At 42.3% G+C, this 14,461-nt stretch overlaps 1 protein-coding gene across 2 annotated transcripts in view; it reads left to right on the top strand.

Annotated features, from left to right (window-relative positions):
- C9 (complement C9) overlaps window positions 1-14,461 on the top strand; it is a 49,458-nt gene that overhangs the window by 4,175 nt on the left and 30,822 nt on the right. For both annotated transcript variants that reach the window (XM_067730570.1, XM_067730569.1), the window contains exons 2-4: window positions 9,440-9,545; window positions 9,931-10,075; window positions 10,336-10,483. In XM_067730570.1, the coding sequence (XP_067586671.1) occupies window positions 9,440-9,545; window positions 9,931-10,075; window positions 10,336-10,483 (399 nt within the window). The remainder of the gene's footprint in view (window positions 1-9,439; window positions 9,546-9,930; window positions 10,076-10,335; window positions 10,484-14,461) is intronic.

The following is a 14,461-nucleotide window of genomic DNA, read 5'->3' as shown; positions in this document are numbered from 1 at the left end:
CCAGTTTGTCATTCATTTTCTGGCTGCATATGTGGGTGTTTATAGTTGTCATATTTATTTTATTCTTCGTTTTCTAATAGTTAAGGAATTCTAGACTGGGAGTTAGAAATCCAGAGAGTAGCTGAGTAGGTCACCTCTGGAGAGAAACTGCCTGGGTTTGAATCCCAACTCTGCCACCAAGTAGCTGCTGTGTAATCTGAGAAAAATTACTCACCATTTCTGTGGTTTAGTTTCTCATCTTTCAAGAATGATAATACTAGTAGAAGATATCTCATAGTGCTGATGTAAAAAGTTAAATGAGATAATGAATATAAAAGTTTAGAAGAGATCCTGCCATAAACTAAGCACTCAGAAATGCTAGAAATTATCATTCAATTTATTTTAATCAAACTTAACAATCAGGAAAAATACCCAAACCCTCACTAAACTTGGGAATAACTATTAAATTGAAAATGTCCAGGGAATTCTCTGGCTGTCCAGAGAATGGTTAGGACTCCATGCTTTCACTGCAGAGGGCATGGGGTTTGATCCCTAGTTGGCAAACTAAGATCCCACAAGCCACACAGTGTGGCCAAAAAAAAAAAAAAAAAAAAAAACAGAATTGAAAATATCCAAAACATCAGTTTTTTTTCTCCTTCTTTGGTTGTATCCATCTGTGTTTTTAATATCCATATTTAATATAAGTTAACAGGTATTTGTTTATGAATTATTATTGGCCAAGTATGGTCTTTTTTATTCACCCATTTAATACAGGAAATATTTATTGTTTGCAACATGGGCTGGACATTGCTTCAGGAGCTGTAGTGTAGTACAGAGCATGTAATTACCAAGGGTCTCTGCCCTCAGTGAGCTTACAGACTAGAGGAGAATATCAACAAGTAAATGGCAACTGCAATTCAACCAAGTTCTCTGAGTGAGGCCTGTGATGCTAAGGGCAACACGCTCCCCTGAGCCTAACCACTCACTTGTGCACTGGCTTCATCTGCTCCAGCCTCATCAAGGACTTTGCTCTTTTAATTCTGACCCCTCTCCTGCATTATCAGTATCTCCCTTTGTACCAAATCATTCCCATCAGCTTGCAGACATGTTGTAACATTTCCTTTAAATGTTTGCTCTGTCCTCAGACTTACTCAACACACCCACTCACTTCCAGCCTCATGGTGTGAAATATCGCTTATATTCTGACATCTCTCAAATTTATATCTATGATTCTGATCTCTTTCCTGAGCCCAGTGTCCAATTACTTAGTCAACATCTCTTCTTGAAAATGTAACAAGCATCCCAAACTTAACATGTCCAGAACATACCTATTGATTTCTCTACCCATCCTCATCCAACCTGCACTACTACTCAACAAGTTACTCACATAAAAACCGGGGAACAATACTTGACTCCTCTATTTGTGTCATTGCCACATGCAATGTAACTGCAGGTGCTGTTGGCCTTACCTCGAAAATATGTCCCAAATCTACCCACTTCTCCCTGTCTCCACTGTGACCATTTTAGCCCAAATCACTATCCTTTCTGCCCTGCATCCACTTTTGTCCACTCCCCAATAGTCAACTCTCCACCCAAAAACCAGGGAAAGCTTTTGAAAATGTAAATCTGTTACTGTTGCTCTCATATTCCTCTAAGGATTCCCATCAAGCTCCGAATCAAATCCAACTTCCTCACTACAGCCTACAAGGCATGAGCTGCTGCTGCCTGTTCCTCCAGATGCACCTCACTCTCTTTTGTGGTCACTCTGCTCTGTTTGCTGTGCCTCCAACATGCCACCTCAGGGCCTTTGCACTTACTTTCCCCTAGCTTACAACACTCTTCTCCCAGATCCTCGCATAGATTCTCTCTGATATCATTCATATACTTAATCAAACAGCACCTCCCTGTTCTGGTCACTTTTACTGTGTAACAAATCATTACAAAACAGTAGCTTAAAATAAGACCAACTATTTCTTTGGTTCTTGAAGCAGGGCGTTGGCTGGGCTCAGTTGGGCGGTTGTCATGGGTCTCTCGCATGGATGCAGGCAGATGGTGGCTGTGTCTGAGGTCATCATGACAACTTCTTCACTCACGTCTGTCACCTGGGCTGGGAAGACCCAAACAGCTGGGGGACTAGAGAAATTGAGTCTCCCTAGGAATCTCTCGTGTGTGTGTGTGTGTGCGTGTGTGTGTGTGTGCTCTCCACATGGTGGACTCAGGGTAGCTAGCTTCATACGTAGTGGTGAAAGGCTCCCAGAGCAAGTGTCTTTAGATAAACCAGCATGGGCTTCTCTAACCTAGACTTAAAAGGCATGCAGGCTCTCTTCCACTGCATTCTACTCCTCAAAAGCATTAACAAAGACCCTACCAGCCTCAAAAGGGGGACGCATAGACCCCATCTTTGATGAGCCTAATTTCAAAGAATTTGTGAACACGTTTGTAAAGCACCACACCTGCTCTGAGAGGGTCCTCTCACCACGCTCTATAAGAAATGCCCAGCCCTGTGGGGCTCCAGCGCAGCCCTAAGGCACTTTTTGTCCCCTTACCCTGGTTTATTTTCCTTCACAGCTCACAGGTCTTAACTGATACTGCATGTTGTATTTCCTAGTATACTCTTTTATTGTATCTCACCCACTGGAGCGCAGGCTCCGTGATGGTCAGGATGTCGCCTTGTGGCCCCAGTTACCAGAACAATTCGTGACATAGAGCAGACCCTCCATAAATGTTACTGAATGTTGGCTCATTGGAAGCACATGAGAGAAGCTCTTGACTAAGACTTGGGAAACCAGAAAAGTCCTGAAATTTTAGAGTGTTGGCCACTGCTATTATATTATCTCTTCACCTTGATGAATTGCAGGAGCTAAACAAACTGGCAGATCCATGGGTTAAGGATGCAGTCTTAATTAGCTTCTATTTCTCCACTCAAAGGAGCCACATTGTCTTATTTATTGACAAAAAGCTTCCTTCCTACAGCAGGTGTTTTCCTGCCTGGGCCCACCACAAAGTGTCCTGGGGTGTGAACTGCTCCTGAGGTTTTCTTTTTCTAAAGTTGGAAACCTCTCTTCATGGCAGGGTGATGGGACCAGGTGTACATCAATGGCTCTTCATTCAATGCATTTCTGGCCCAGAGTTAGACCTCCTGCCATGTTGATGTACATCACTTTGATCTAGGAAATGACTTTCAAGCTGAGATTGAAACACTTGGAAATAGGCTTTACTTGATAAACACATTTCATCTACGAATCCAGAAAGTGCTTCACAAATACTTCTCCACTCAGCCTAATAGCTCAGCAGGGTGAAAGGCAGGTGGTAAGCATTGTACATACACAGTCTTTGAGCTACAAAAGATTGTCTGTCTAGTGAGTCAAAGGGGCTGGGGAGGGGGTACTGGGCTCAGAAGGAGCTATCCAAGATCACTCACCCTCTTTCTTAATATTTATGGAATGCATTCATTTCAATAACATATTCCCCTTGCATAATCTATTATTTCCTCTTAATAATTGCCTCAAGTCCTGCCTTTATTTTGCCTCTAAATATCCAGGTACCTGGTGCAGTGAAGGCAAAACATCCAGGTGTTCCCACAATTTTCAATTTATTTTTGCCTAATTTGACAACATTTAGGTGTAAGCTTCAAAAAATATACCCTGGCAAGAGCCAGATTGTCCAATTGCTGTGCTTTACCTGGAGCTGCTATATTTTAAAAATGTATTCTTAAATAAAAATGTAAATACATTCTTTAAAAATATATTCTGCTATATTTTAAATATATTCTTATTAACTTAATGTGTCTCCAAATGTCTACAAATCATCAGACTATTACATCCAGCAATTATTGGATAAGCCATGACCCTTTAGATTATTTCAAAGGGGATTTGAGTTGGTTGGTGGGGGGGGGGAAGGCAGCACAGGAGAGAGAGCAAAATTGCAGTAAACTAGGAGTGGAGAGACATAGATTCTAAATCCAGTTTTGCTACTAACTGTCCAACTTTGAATAATTAGCATAATTCTGTTTTTAGTTTCCCACCTATAAAGTATAATACCTACAAAATTTACCCTCAGTGGTAGAATAAAGGTTTAATGAGAAAATGAGCTTTGGAAATTATCTAGTAAAACTAGTAGAAAACATAGGTATTGCTTAATCAAAAAACTTTTATGAGTGTTATGGGCTGAATTGTGTCCCTCCAAAATTTAAATGTTGAACTTCCAAACCCCAGACTTCAGAATGTGACTGTATTGGGGGTCATTGGGGCAGGCCCTAATCCAATACAACTGGTGTCTGTGAAAGAAGAGTAACTTTGAACACAGACATGTACTGAGGAAAGACCAAATGAAGATGCAGGAAGAAGATTGTCATCTGCAAGTCAAGAAGAGAGGCCTCAGAAGGGACCAACCCCACAGACACCTTGACCTCAGACTTCTAGCCTTCAGAATTGTGAGAAAATAAATTTCTGTTGTTTAAGCCTGTGATGCCTTGCAAGCAAATGAAAGACTACACCGAGCCTGATATCTAGTGGGGTGCAAGTCCCACTCTGAGGGCAAGGGTGGGATCTGTGCAGACCTTCCCACAGGACCAGGTTGGATCATTCAGGAAATGAATCTAAATCACAATCTAGGAGGGCAATAAGAGATCAAAGGCGAAGTTCTGGTGCTCTATTCTAAGTCCAAGGTGTGAGTCAAATATGTAAAAAAAAAAAAAAAAAAAAAAAAAGGAGTCCTGAAGTTAGAAGGAAGGGAATTAGTGTGCACATTGTTAATATGGGGCTATTATTAATGTGACGGATGTTAGAGAATCATATACAGGCAGTGTCAGTATCATTGGAGCAGGGTCCTGGTCACTGATGTGTAAGACAGATGAACAGCCTTTCTGATCGGCCCCCTTCACTGACTGGGCTCTCGGCTTGCCCACCAAAGGACTGTAACTCACTCTGCAGTATTTGCAGTGAGTTTTACCTTCCATACATGATCCCCCAGTCTGTACTGTACTCTCTGAACTAGTTATTCATTGAAGCTGGTCTCAATGGCAGGTGAGAAAGATTTAGGTGTCATACCACAGGTCTATTTAGGGTGTGGTTTCTAGAACAAATCTCTCTGGGGGAGATGCTGAAACAAAATGCTAACATGATCTTCTAAGTAAGTGATATAAACAAAAAGGATAGACAGGAACAGATAATCCAGCTGACGGCAGCAGGCCTAACTAATACTGGAAAAACTAGATCCACAGATTGCAAAGATCCATAGGGACACTAATAGGCAAAGCCTAGAGTAATTCCTAAAACCAGTGATAAAGCAGCTCAGTGACTCAGGTCAGTGGCAACCTCAAGCTTGGGTTATGTGATGAAATGGGCACCCCCATACTTGAATTCCACCCCTTCGGATTTCATGGATACCCACCAGATGGTGCCAAGAAGTTTTCCTCAACATTGTGTGAACACGAGAATCACCTGGCCTACTTTTTAAGAACATTGATGCCTGAAGCCCATCCTCAGAAAGCTTGATTTAATTCGTGTGGAATGGGGAATCTCAATCTTACAGTTCCTATTTTTACTCTCTGAGGATTATGATATGCAATCAGTAGTGAGACCTGCTGCTATAGGTCATAAAAGTGCATCTGCCATTGCCTCTTGATGAGGCCGGTCAGTTCCAGATGAGGATTTAGTCTGATGGAAAAGTTCTAGCAGCAAATTTCTCAGCCATGTGGTTTCAGATAGATACTAATACTCAAACCTCCATGAAATCAGTTTCTTCAAGGAGTTTTGGCAGCTTGTCTAATACGTTTTTAACCTGCACTTTTAGAAGATTGAAGCTCATCAAGCCTTCTGATTTTCTGAATGATGTAGGCAAGGGTCAGGCTTACAGAAATGGTATCTCCAGTCATTAGGGTTGCCTAATGACAAGCAAGTCTTGCAAAAATATGATATGAGTGGTCCACCAGGAGATGATAACCTAGAGAAATACAGACCTAGGTCTGTCCTAGACCACACGATCAAGAACTTTCTTCCTCTTCATGCACTTAGTTTTTCATTTATTCGTTCGTAAAGCATTTACTGAGCACCTACTATGTTCCAGACACTTGATATGTAAGCTGAGCAAGATTGAAAATTTCCTTAACTCACTGATATTTTTACCTAGAACATAAGATCTGTTAGTTTGGGGATCACAGTTTCTGTCTTATTTTGTTTTGTTGTTTTGCATACCATTGTATCCTCAAAGCCTAGAAAATAATAGACAGTAAATATCTGATGAGTGAATAAATGAGTGAATAAATAAATTAAATTAAACATGTCATTGCAAAGGCACTTATGTTATAGGGAAGAACAAGATGTTATAAGAATATGTACGTAGAAAAGTAAATTACATGAGGGGTTAGGGAAGGTTTTCTGTAAAAAAAAAATATGTTGAAGATGAGATCAGTGTGGTGAATAGGAAACAGTAGGTTTAAAGGCCTGAGGCTGTGAGAAAATGTAGCTTATCTTGGGCATTTCAAGTTCGGCATGGCTGGGGGAAAAGTGAAGGTGAAGAATTAGGAAGAAGACGGGCCATGTAGAGAGCTCTGGACCATGTGTGTTAGTTTCCTGTAGCAGCTGTAACAAATGACCACATGTTAGTGGCTTAAACAACACAGATTTATTATCTTACAGTTGTATAGGTCAGGCATCTGAAATGGGTCTCACTGGCCTAAAATCAAGGCTCCGGCAGGGCTACGGTCCTTTCTGGAGGCTCTAGGGGAGAATCATTCCCCTGCCTCTTCCAGCTTCTAGAGGCTGCCTGCATTCCTTGGTGAAACTCCTTCTGTCTTCAGAGCCAGCAAGAGTGGATGGAGTCCATTTTCATGCTTTGAATTTCTCCTGCCACTTCTGTCTGCACATCTCTCTGAACCACTCTTCTCCTTCTAAGAGCTCGCATAATTGGAATGGGCTCATCCAGGTAAAATACAGAATAATTTCCTCTTAATCACACGCTCAGAGTCCCTTTTTCCATGTAAAGTAACATATTCACAGATTCTGGGGATTAAGACACAGATGTTTTGGGGGGTCATTACTCTGCCTACCATATCATGTTAGAAAGTTTGGACTTTATCCTCAGAACAGAGAGAAGCTACTGAAGAGTTTCAGTAGGGGAATGAATGATAAGCTTTGCATTTTTAAAAGATCGCTCTGGGGGCTTCCCTGGTGACGCAGTGGTTGAGAGTCTGCCTGCTAATGCAGGGGACACGGGCTCGAGTCCTGGTCTGGGAGGATCCCACATGCCGCGGAGCAACTGGGCCCGTGGGCCACAACTACTGAGCCTGCGTGTCTGGAGCCTGTGCTCTGCAACGAGAGAAGCCGCGACGATGAGAGGCTCGCGCACCGCAATGAAGAGTGGACCCCGCTTGCCACAACTAGAGAAAGCCCTTGCACAGAAACGAAGACCCAACACAGCCAAAAAAAATAAATTAAATAAATTAAAAGAATGCTCAACATTTAAAAAAAAAAAAAGATCGCTCTGGGCGATTTAGGGAAACAGGATTAGAAAAAAATGACTGTCATCTAGGAGAGATGAAATGTTAGTGTAGACCAGAGAAGTGTCTGGAAGAGATGAAGGGTGGAAGGATTTGAGAGTCATTTATGACTGTAAAGAACAGGTTTTAGTGGTTGATTCGATATGGGGGATGAGCTTCGATAAGACAAGTACCACCCTAGTCTGGTTAGGGTGACTGCATAAATGGAGACACTGTTTACCAAGACAATAAATACAGGAGGAGAAGCCTTGAGAGAAAAGGAAAAAGAATGGATTTGTCTGGGGATACATTGAATTCATGAGCCATGAAGACATTTAAGTGCAGATGTCCAATTGGGAGTTATATCCAAGGGTTTAAAATTCAGAAGAGATGTCTGGCCTGCAGACTTAGCTCTGGGTGTCATTAACATATACATGGAAACCAAAGCCCTGGGAAAAGCGTAGAAAGAAAAAGAAAAGAGATCCAAGGACAGGAGCTTGAGGAAAAACAGCATTTCTGAGACTGTCAAAGGAGAAGGAGCCTGAACAGGAGAGTAGGAGAACAGGATGCAGGGGAAAGAAGCAATAAAAGGGGTCTAATGTCATTCAGTCCAAGGGAAGAGATTATTTTAAAGAGCAAGAGTGGTCAACCGTATTGACAGCTGTGAAGCAGTTGGTAAGATAAGAACTGAGGGAAACCACGGAGCCGGCCACTTGAAGTCATTGCTGACTATGGCAAGAGCGATGACCTTGGGTCAGGAGAGTTGAGCTGTAATTGGAAGGTAAGGAACAAGAAACCAGGGTGCAAACTACTTTTTCCAGAAAGTTGGCCTAAAAAAGATGAGAGAGTTTTGGAGGTAGCTAAAAGGAGGAGATGAGACTTGTTTTTATTTTGGAAGAGAGAGAAACAGAAATATGTTTATAGCAATTCCTCTGAGTGTCATTGTGAAGGGTGGGAGGGAGGTGGGGTAGCTTGAAGGAAATGTAAAGTTCAGGAAGAGTATTCTATTTGTTCATTCCTTTGTTTGTTTAGGTTTAATGTCAAAGACTTGAACACATTGTATGACAAATGGAAAGGAGCTGGTTGTAAGGGAGAGGTTTAAATGGAGGAGAATCTCGGTTCTCAAGAGCTCAAAGAGATGCTGGGATCTAGAGCTGTAGGGGAGGGATGGGCCTTACCATCCCTCTGAAATAAGAGGCTGCACCAGAAAAAGGATAGGTGCCCGTTCGGGGAAAGTGGAGCAGGAAGTTGATAAGATTCTTGTTTCATGGCTTCTGTTTTCGGATTTCTTTCTGTCACTGAATAAGATAGTAATCCAAGAGGGTGCTGCAACTACAAGAGACCCAAATGGTGAACCAAGAGAGATAGAACAGTTCAAAGCCAGAAAAGCACAGCTGGGGGTGGGAGGGAAGGTTAGAAGTGCCAAAAAGTATACCTTGAAATTCAGAAAAATGAGGAATAAGTCCAGATACGGACTGTGAAATGGGAAGTTCGCACATACAGAATCTAGGGACAGGAGAGCTTGATTTATGAGGCGCTTACCACAGGAACGGCTGGGTGCGCTGGCTTAAATTTGCAAGAAAACCCAGCAACTTGAGGATTTGCCAGACTCTCTGGGGGGTACTAAGTGAAACAAGGCTTCTAGCTTCAATGAATTTGTACACTAGTTGGAAATACAAGATTAATCAGAGAAGAACACATAGCCAGATGACTTGCTAGTTTTCTTCATCACCATCATTATTATTGTTGTTGTTGTTAGGGCAAAGGTTAAATTACAATGCAGTACAAGAATTAAACAAAAAGTTGAGTTGAAAATACAAAATAGCACGTGATCAAGTGTCAAAATGCGAGATGGAATAAAAGGATAAATACTGTGGTTCAGAAGGGGGAAAAGAGTAAATAAAATTAAACGGGTTTGTGAAGACTTTTTAGAAAGAAGCACACACGATGGTCATTATAAGCTGATGTGTTTTATTGTCTTAGTTATGACTGGGAGCCCGTGGAAAGCAGTGGCACGTCATTGCCCATAGACTGCAAGATGAGCTCCTGGAGCAGTTGGTCCAACTGTGACCCTTGCCTCAAACAAATGGTAAGCATTCGTTGCCATTCCCCACTGATGTCCCCAAGTGGAAACTGTACTGCCAGCATCTCCAGGAAAATGACTATGAGGCAGGGAGGGCCCCAGCTGAGTTCCAAACCCGGAAGGAAAGGGAAATACCTAAATGGATGAGACTAACCTTGCTGGGAAACCTGAGTGTCGCACAGTGACTAAATGAGTATTGGGAGGAACCATATTCTATAGAAGAGCCCGCCAACCCCACCATGTGAGTTGTTCCTTCAAGTGACATCAGGCTTCTATCTTAAAACCTTTGACTCAGCTGGGTTTGGAGGGCTGCAGTGGTGTGGATGCAGTTTTAGATCGGAATCCCTTCTTGGCCTTAGAAACGCTAACATTTCCAGCTGTTCCTGGGCAGTTTCGCTCAAGGAGCATTGAGAACTTTGGACAATTTAATGGGCAAAAGTGCGTGGACGCTGTAGGAGATAGACGTCAGTGCGTGCCCACGGAGACCTGCAATGACCCTGAGGATGACTGTGAAAATGACTTTCGATGCCATACAGGTAATTCTCCCGTTGCCTAGTGTGGGTTTCGATGTCCCCTCATGAGCGAAAAGAAGAGAAGTGTGCTTCCAGACGCTCATGCTTCCAAGCATGAAAAGGGGCTGAGAAAAGGGCCATCTATATAGTCTATACAAAAAATTCAAATACAGGTGTGGTCCCTCCCCTCTATCATTAAAGTATGTTTGATAACTTAAGAAAAAGAGAGAGAATTTGGCCTGAGAGACACGGTGTCTTTCTGTCTTTCCTGATTTTGATTGCAGGCACATGCATAAAGAGGCGACTTCTGTGTAATGGTGACAATGACTGCGGAGACTTTTCAGATGAGGATGACTGTGAAAGTGACCCTCGTCCTCCCTGCCGCGACAAAGTGGTGGAAGAGTCGGAGCTGGCACGGACAGCAGGCTACGGGTCTGTACCCCACGTGGTAGAGGGTTTGAGCTGGTACAAAGAGTAGCCTTGAGTCTGTATTCTGTTTGAATTACATTTGAGCATGAAAGAAGGTAAATGCTGAATCAGTATCTCAAGACCATTTGGACAAACTGCCTGGCCTCGGTAGGCATCTGTAGAATAGACTAGACCATCAGGATGATAGGTGATTACTTCCGAGTCCAGTAAGAGATGAGAAACCTTGTTTATCAACCTCTGGAAGACCATAGCAATATTGAAATGACATGTTAACATTTGAAATTGAACTGCCAGTAGTAGGTCTGACAATTCGATTCAAATATTTGTATAGCCAGGAAGCCTGTCTTCTGCTGGAATTTCTCTTGGATATATACCTGGGTAGAAATTCTCTCTCAGGAGATGCCAGCGTTCTGGAGATTACCCAAGAGGAAAAGGACAGAGGAAACAGTTCTGATGCCAGATGGGGCTGGGGTTGGGACTCTGGTTCTCATCAAAGAACTGAAATTTCACTTGTTTCCCACACAAACTATAGGCATTCCAGCAGCAGGGTCAGCTCGGATGAGACGTCTTAGACAGTTTAGAACTTAGAGTTACACAGAATAGAGACCATTTGCAGAGATCTGTGCTCTCAGAGTTGGAAAATAACATAGGCCTGAGGTTCTGTACTGTTCTATTTCATTTAGTTAGAGAACATTCCAGGGATGTCCACAGCAAAGTTTCCATTAGCTGTTCTGATCTGTTTTCAGTAAAGGTACTTTGGGTGGATTTGTTGGCAAATTGTCCCCAACAGAGACACAGGTGTTCCCCCGTCCAGTGGTATATTGACAGCGATGGCACATGGCTGTGTTTCATGGCCTGTAATGCAATGTGTCTCTTCATCCTCATAACCCCAGTGCCTTGTTCATAATAGACACTCAATTAATACTGGTGGGTTGATAAATAGGTGAATTAATTAATTAAAATAAATGCTTCTAAAATACTTTCAATTGCAACAGGTAAGATTGAAACTGGGTCTCTGGAAAGAAATTCAGGCTCAGGACTGGAGTCCTGGGAATGGAAATAAGGAGAGGAAAGAAGATGGGGGTGATGGTAAGATCAAGGCCTGATAGAGGGACTAGGGCAGTGGTTCTCAACCAGAGAGGATTTTCCTCTTGGGGGACATTTGGTCATGTCTGGAAGTTGTCAGTGGCCACGACTGTGGGATATGGAAGTGGGGAGCTTTCCGGGGTGGAGGGGTGAGGGAAAACTACTGACATCCAGTGGGTAGAGACCCTGGATGATGCTACAATGCACAGGACAGCAACATGTCAGGAATGCTGAGGTTGAGAAGAACCCTACACTGAGGAACTGGGCAGTTCCTAAGACAGGACCTGTGTATCAGGTTTGGCTGAAAAAAGAGATGTCTCCTCTCTCTAAGGCAGATGAAACATCCACTTGTTTAATCACCATAGGAAAAAAATTTCAGGATACCAAGAGTCAGACCCCAGATAAAACATTTCACGTATCCTTTATCCCTTCATAAAATCTTATCCTAGCAGAGTCCAAATATAACCCACAGTGCCTTTTCCCAGAGCCTAAAAGTAGGAATCTCGAATCACATGGGATGGTCTTGAGCCCTACACTCAGCAGGGCCTCTTCATAGTTGGCAGAAATGGAATGGGGGTTGTCCAAAACCTTATAGCCACAGCATGCTCCAATGAGTCCTGACTCTTCTTGCTGCTTTCCTCAGGGAGAGACTGTGAGTCCATGGTGAAAGCCCATTACTACTTTACTTGCTTTATTTGGGATCCAAGAAACGGTTTTCTCTCTAATCTAAACAAACAGGCTTGAAGCAGGGCATTACCAGTGTTACGTATGTCTCCTTCTATGCAAATTTACATCTGATTTTATAGGAAAAGGATACAGAAACCGTAGCCCTCTTGGCTGAAAAACAACCATTTGTAATCTATAGGTTTCCTTCGTTCGGGGAAGAGAAAATTTGTTCTATCGCCTTTGCCAGGGAGTTTCATAATGAGGCACACCCGAGAGTGGCCAGGACCCCCTAAATGCCTGCCTTAGCACGGTCAGGGCTGGTGATGACGGACGTCACAGGGCTGAGCCTTCAGGACTAAGTGAGAAAGTGGGGACCCAGCTGCGTGGAAAGGTTGGCTGAGAGGTGGAAAATGAGGTAGGCTCTGATAGAATCAGCCCACCAACGGTTTTGATTAAGTCCCCCATTACCATGAGCAGTCCCCTATAGCTAACTTAGTCTTTATAACCTATTGTTCTCTGACAGCTTTCATGTGCATAATACTTTGAATTTTTCAAGATCTTTTTGCACATTCTCTCTGTTGGCTTTTCATAAAAATCCTGTGGAGCTGGTTAGGGGTGGTATTACAGTCACCTTATAGATCAGAACTGAGTGAAATAAATAAGGCTATTTGACACATTTGTTGCTAGCAGAACTAAAATCCAAGTTTCCCTGACTGATAGAAACTACGTTTTTTTTTACCCTGCCACCTAACCTTCTCTTTCTCCCCATATACCCATCAGCACTGACGTCACTCCCCCTACATCACTACAAAGACCACAGGTCAATTCCCTGACTTCAAAGCAAAACTAACCTTAGAAGATGAAACTCCTTAAGTAGCTATTTATTACCCAAACATTTGAATTAAGAGCATAGAAGAGTAGCATAAATCAGTAACTAAGATTTAGGCTTTGTGACCGCCTGGAGGGGTGGGATAGGGAGGGTGGGAGGGAGGGAGATGCAAGAGGGAAGAGATGTGGGAACATATGTATATGTATAACTGATTGACTCTGTTATAAAGCAGAAACTAACACGCCATTGTAAAGCAATTATACTCCAATAAAGATGTAAAAAAAAAAAAAGAGATTTAGGAAGAGGTTTCAAAATAACATGTTTTGTTATAGTTATGATATTGTTCAATACCATTGATATTACATATTTATTTACTATACATCTTCATTATGCTTATATGGGGCTATGGGACTATACCAAAATTGAACTAATAGCAGTAAACATCCTAATCACAGCAACATGCTTCTAAACTGTCCAGTCTGGAAAACCTCAACAAGTTTTATCAGAAGTAATATACAGTCAGATTCTTTTACACATGAAAGTCACAAGTACTCATAGTAATACATTTATACTTGTTTTCATTTGAAGGACTCTCATTTAAGTTCTCATGCCAGGAGAATTCACCTGTATCACACGTATTTCAGCCTCTTGTCTTGTAGGAATCTGAGATTCTCCACAGGTGTTCTGGGAAATCCCCAACCATCTTGCATTCATTGAAAAAAATATAAATCCAAACCAGCTGTAAATGATGTGCGATACACAAGGAATGACTTTTGTGTGTGATCTAAGCATAACACCACTTCTGTGGAGGGAGCCTGCTCTTCAGTTCACTTGGTAAATTGGAACTGCCTACGGTTCTAGGTGCAGGTGTGAAAACAGGCATCTCTAAGTGCTGCCAAGGAACACATGCTTTTTATTTCCCAGGCGATGACATTCCATCCATGAGAAGCTTTCATGTTTCTTGGCAGAAAAAAATACTGGCTCATTCTAGACTAGACTGGCTGTCTCTGTAGTAGTGGAACCAAATCAGAAGTTTTGAAACATTTCTTCCTTAGTTGTACTTTAGACTGCGGATCAGCTTCACCGTAACTTTCCAGATGGATCTAGCCTACTGGGCAATGTGCTGTTCTGTGAAACAAAAACCTTCAAGCTGGGGTATGTATAGCATGGGGTACAAAGTGACTTTCCAAGGGGGAGATAGGTGAGTTTTATGATAATAGTTTCCTCAAGTAAGTCAAGCCTTGTAAGTCAAGTGGTCTCCGATTCTTTTTACCAACAGCATTGAGTGATGTCCTAATCAATTGTCAGGTAATGGACTATAAAAATAACTTTTAATGATAGACTAGTATGTGTTCTTTTTTTGGGGGGGCATAAAACTCAGAAGATCAAAGAATTGAGTG

Source organism: Pseudorca crassidens, chromosome 3, assembly GCF_039906515.1.
Source record: "Pseudorca crassidens isolate mPseCra1 chromosome 3, mPseCra1.hap1, whole genome shotgun sequence".
NCBI classification, from domain to species: domain Eukaryota; kingdom Metazoa; phylum Chordata; class Mammalia; order Artiodactyla; family Delphinidae; genus Pseudorca; species Pseudorca crassidens.
Note: the sequence above shows the minus strand (reverse complement) of the source record. Positions and strands in the feature narration are given on the sequence as shown.